Source organism: Ricinus communis, chromosome 10, assembly GCF_019578655.1.
Source record: "Ricinus communis isolate WT05 ecotype wild-type chromosome 10, ASM1957865v1, whole genome shotgun sequence".
NCBI classification, from domain to species: domain Eukaryota; kingdom Viridiplantae; phylum Streptophyta; class Magnoliopsida; order Malpighiales; family Euphorbiaceae; genus Ricinus; species Ricinus communis.
The window spans coordinates 8,107,864-8,111,425 of record NC_063265.1 but is presented as its reverse complement, the minus strand read 5'-3'; the positions used below and the strand labels follow the sequence as shown (position 1 = coordinate 8,111,425).

The window sequence follows — 3,562 nt, the reverse complement described above, 5'->3', positions numbered from 1 at the left end:
TTTTTATAAAAATTAATAGATTTAATTGAGTAAAAAAAAAAAACCGAGAACTTAATTAGATTTCTTAAATAAGTTCAAGGGCTTTTTTTCGGGTACCTTTTGCCTGAAAAAAAAAAAACCATTAGTCCAAATGGGGCACGATGGTCATTTGGCATGACTCATGCTCTTTATATGACCAACCAAAGTAACAAACCCCGCGAAGCAACTAACACCGTCAATCAACAGCCACGTCATCCAGCTCGAAAACAAACAGAATATTCACGTGTCGATTCGCACAAACGTGTAATCCAACTACCGCTAAAAGCCTGAAACAACAAAGTTCTGTTAGTTAGAAAGGCAGTGCTAAAGTCAAGGTGTAACGGCACCGTTTACGACAAGTACCCGAAAGGAGAGAAATCTCAGCGAGTCTATAAATTGAGAGGTGAGTTCTTGGTGAACTTCAAAGGAAACACTGAAAAGGCACTGTCTCTTTCTTTTTTTTATTCAGTTCATAATATCTTCCTTTAATATATATTGAAGAAAGGAGTGCGTGCATATTGTATGGCCGCCAATTCGAAGAGTACTCAAGGGATCGCTAGCTTGGGAAAGCGAGTCGTTAAGCAGATCTGGACCGTTAATAACTCTTCTCGCTTTGCTGCTGCTGGTGCTTCCACAGCTGCTAGGTTTTGTTCTCTCTTTTTCTTCTGTTTAAATTAATTTTGAGCTTTCTTTTTGCTTGATTTTGATCTAGCACTGGCATTGTCAATGCATTTTCTTGGTAGTTTGGAGGCTTCTGTTGATAGTTGTTGACGAATTTATTAGTTATTACTGTTATCTACCTGTAATTTCCAGGTCTCTGGAAAGGAAAAATCAAGCATAACTATATTATTCTTTTGATTAGTGTTCCTTTTAAGGAAAATTCTAACTTCGTTCTTAATCTAAAATAAAATTGGATTACTCTACTCTATTCAAAGTGATGATTGTGTTTAGTTTTCTGCTTGTGTTTTTTTTGGTAGCCTCATTTTCATCGAATATTTATTTTTCCTTTTTAAAAAGATAAGCGACATTGTAAACATCTTTTAAAAAAAATTAAAAAGTATTTTCGTACAAATGGCACGTCCCCGTACTCGGTGGGATACTATGGATAAGGACATAATTAAAACACACAAAATGGGACAATTCTCCACCGAGTGGCATTTTCGTAATCTTACCTTCTTCTTTTTACCATTATTCATTACTTAATAGAAAATTAGGTGCATTCTTTAAAGAAAAAGGAATATTAGGTCCATAGATTTTTCTTGTTTTGGAAAAAAAAATTTCAATTGTTTTCTGAGATAATTTAGGTGGAGTGGTCGTTGCCAGTGTAGCAGGTTGTTGCTAACCAACCCGGTTATGTAATTTGTTTTTAAGAAAAAGTTACAACTAATTTATTCGCTTTTGAAAATCTTAAACAAGTTAAATCTGGATCGAACTAAATTATTATGAACATTAATGTCTTACTTTAGTAGAATCATGTAAAGACGGCTTAGAGTTACGGATTCGTCAAGATCTAATCTATTCTAGCCCTTGAAGTTGTAAGATATAGCTTTGTTTCTTTTTGGCCACCGTTAATAGAGAAGGGTAAAGGAAGCGTAAAATTCAATCATGGACTCATGATTGTGAAAGATGGTTGTCTGCTGCCGATATAAAACAATACCAAATATAGGAATGAAAATTATTTTCTCTCTTTTTACTTCTTTGGTATTTACGTATTAGTTTTGATTTTTTTGACTACTTTTTCTTTTTTGCCATCTAATATCATAGTTTCTAATTTGATTTTTTAATTTTAAGCAATAAGAAAGTTCCACGAACTTTGCTAACCTTTCCCACTTGTATATTTCTTTTTAGCTGAGAGTGACCCTGTTTCAACTTCTTATTTTATACTTGGAATTTTTTATTTTTTTTGGGGTTTCAGTGGACCATTTTTATTTTTTTAACAGAGAACGTGTTTCCTTTTTATCTTTTCTAAAGATAAATACACAGTGTGTATTGAGGTACGTTTTAAAATATAGATACACATACGTTATTCTTCTTTCTTTTTGGTCCAATGGAAATTAACTTGCAAAACTAGGTTAGTTTGGGTTGGACCCTGGGTAACACTGGCTAGTTAAAGACTCCGAGATATATAATAATACCAAACAAGAGAAAATTTGAATTTTTTTTGGGGGGGGGCAGTGCCAACCATTTTTATATGTTAAAAGTAGATAAATATGCTAGACAGTAGATCCATAAACCAATTTCGAGATTGGATGAGCCAAGATAGTGCTTATTTTCATGCCACTTTCAGTGGTCCTACAGAAAGATGCCATCTTTCTTGGGATAAAATCTAAGCTTGTGTGTTTTAACTTGAGGGAGACATCAATTTCAACTCTTGGTTTGTCAGTATTCACGTCAAGTTTTCATCGGGTCCTTATAGAGGTTTATAAAGAATGCGGGTCGCAAATCCTTATCTGGTTGAGTCATATGTGGGTCACGCGATCTTTATCTTGCTAATCACCCCTTTAAGAATTGCACTGTGCACATATAATGGTGCAGTTATCACATGGGATCTTATGAAAATTTAGAATATTTTATTATGTACAATTCGTCTTAATTTAACATCAGAAGATTTAATTATAGAAGGTTGCTTCACGTGCAACCTGGTATGGTAGTTTCTGCTATGCATCTTTAGGAAAATTTCAATTTCATTACCAAAATTGAGTACTGTAGTATTCCTTTGTTCTTAACCTAAACAAAATGACAAAAAAGATTTTCTTTTTTTTAATTGTAAGAGTTGTGTTTGAAGCTTTTTAATTTTTTTTAAGCTCCGCATAAATTTTAAGGTGTCTCGTGGGGATAGATCACATCTAATAAACTTTTTTTTTTTTTTTTTCCAATTATTATTGTTGTTGGTGGACCTGCCAACTATCTTCCCCAAGGAACATTTTAGATATGATATGCTTGTCCAACTAACCCCAGCTTTGAAGATTAAATGATGACCAAACTCATGACTGTGAATTTGATTGCAGGAGGGCAACACACACATCTGCATACGACAAGAACCTTGACGATCAAGTGCGTCCAAGTGTGGTCCCGGATGAAGTGATCCAGCCCCTTTCTGATAAATACTGGGCTCCTCACCCGCAAACTGGTGTTTTTGGGCCTGCCACCGAGCCAAACTCGGGGGCAGGCGGAGAGCGTGGCTTCTCTACTTCACCTGCTAAGGCAGGTAACGATACGGTGTTGGAGGAAAAGGCCTGGTTCCGTCCCACCAGTATTGAGGACTTGGAGAAACCCCACCACGTTTGAGAGACTCTGTCTATATTACATATATATATATATATATATATATATATATATATATATAAGGCCTAAGTTTGCCCTAGTCTATATACAGTAGTGCCAATAAATGCTGTGAAATATTACCAGCTTGGTGTGAAACTGGGTACATAACTCAAACTTTCATGTTTGTTTGCGGTTTTCGCATGGGTGATGATGGGCGGATGGCTGTGGATTATGTATTCACGAAATCCTTCTATAAAATACTCGATCTGTTTGTTTGTGA

The 3,562-nt window shown here is 35.2% G+C and overlaps 1 protein-coding gene across 1 annotated transcript; it reads left to right on the top strand.

The window, feature by feature from the left end:
* Nucleotides 1–408: 408 nt before the first annotated feature.
* On the top strand, nucleotides 409–3,562 carry LOC8283058 (late embryogenesis abundant protein At5g17165). The gene is made up of 2 exons (XM_015719734.3): nucleotides 409–662; nucleotides 3,027–3,562. Exons 1-2 carry the CDS (start codon nucleotides 541–543, stop codon nucleotides 3,304–3,306), a joined length of 402 nt encoding a protein of 133 aa, XP_015575220.1. The 5' UTR covers nucleotides 409–540; the 3' UTR covers nucleotides 3,307–3,562.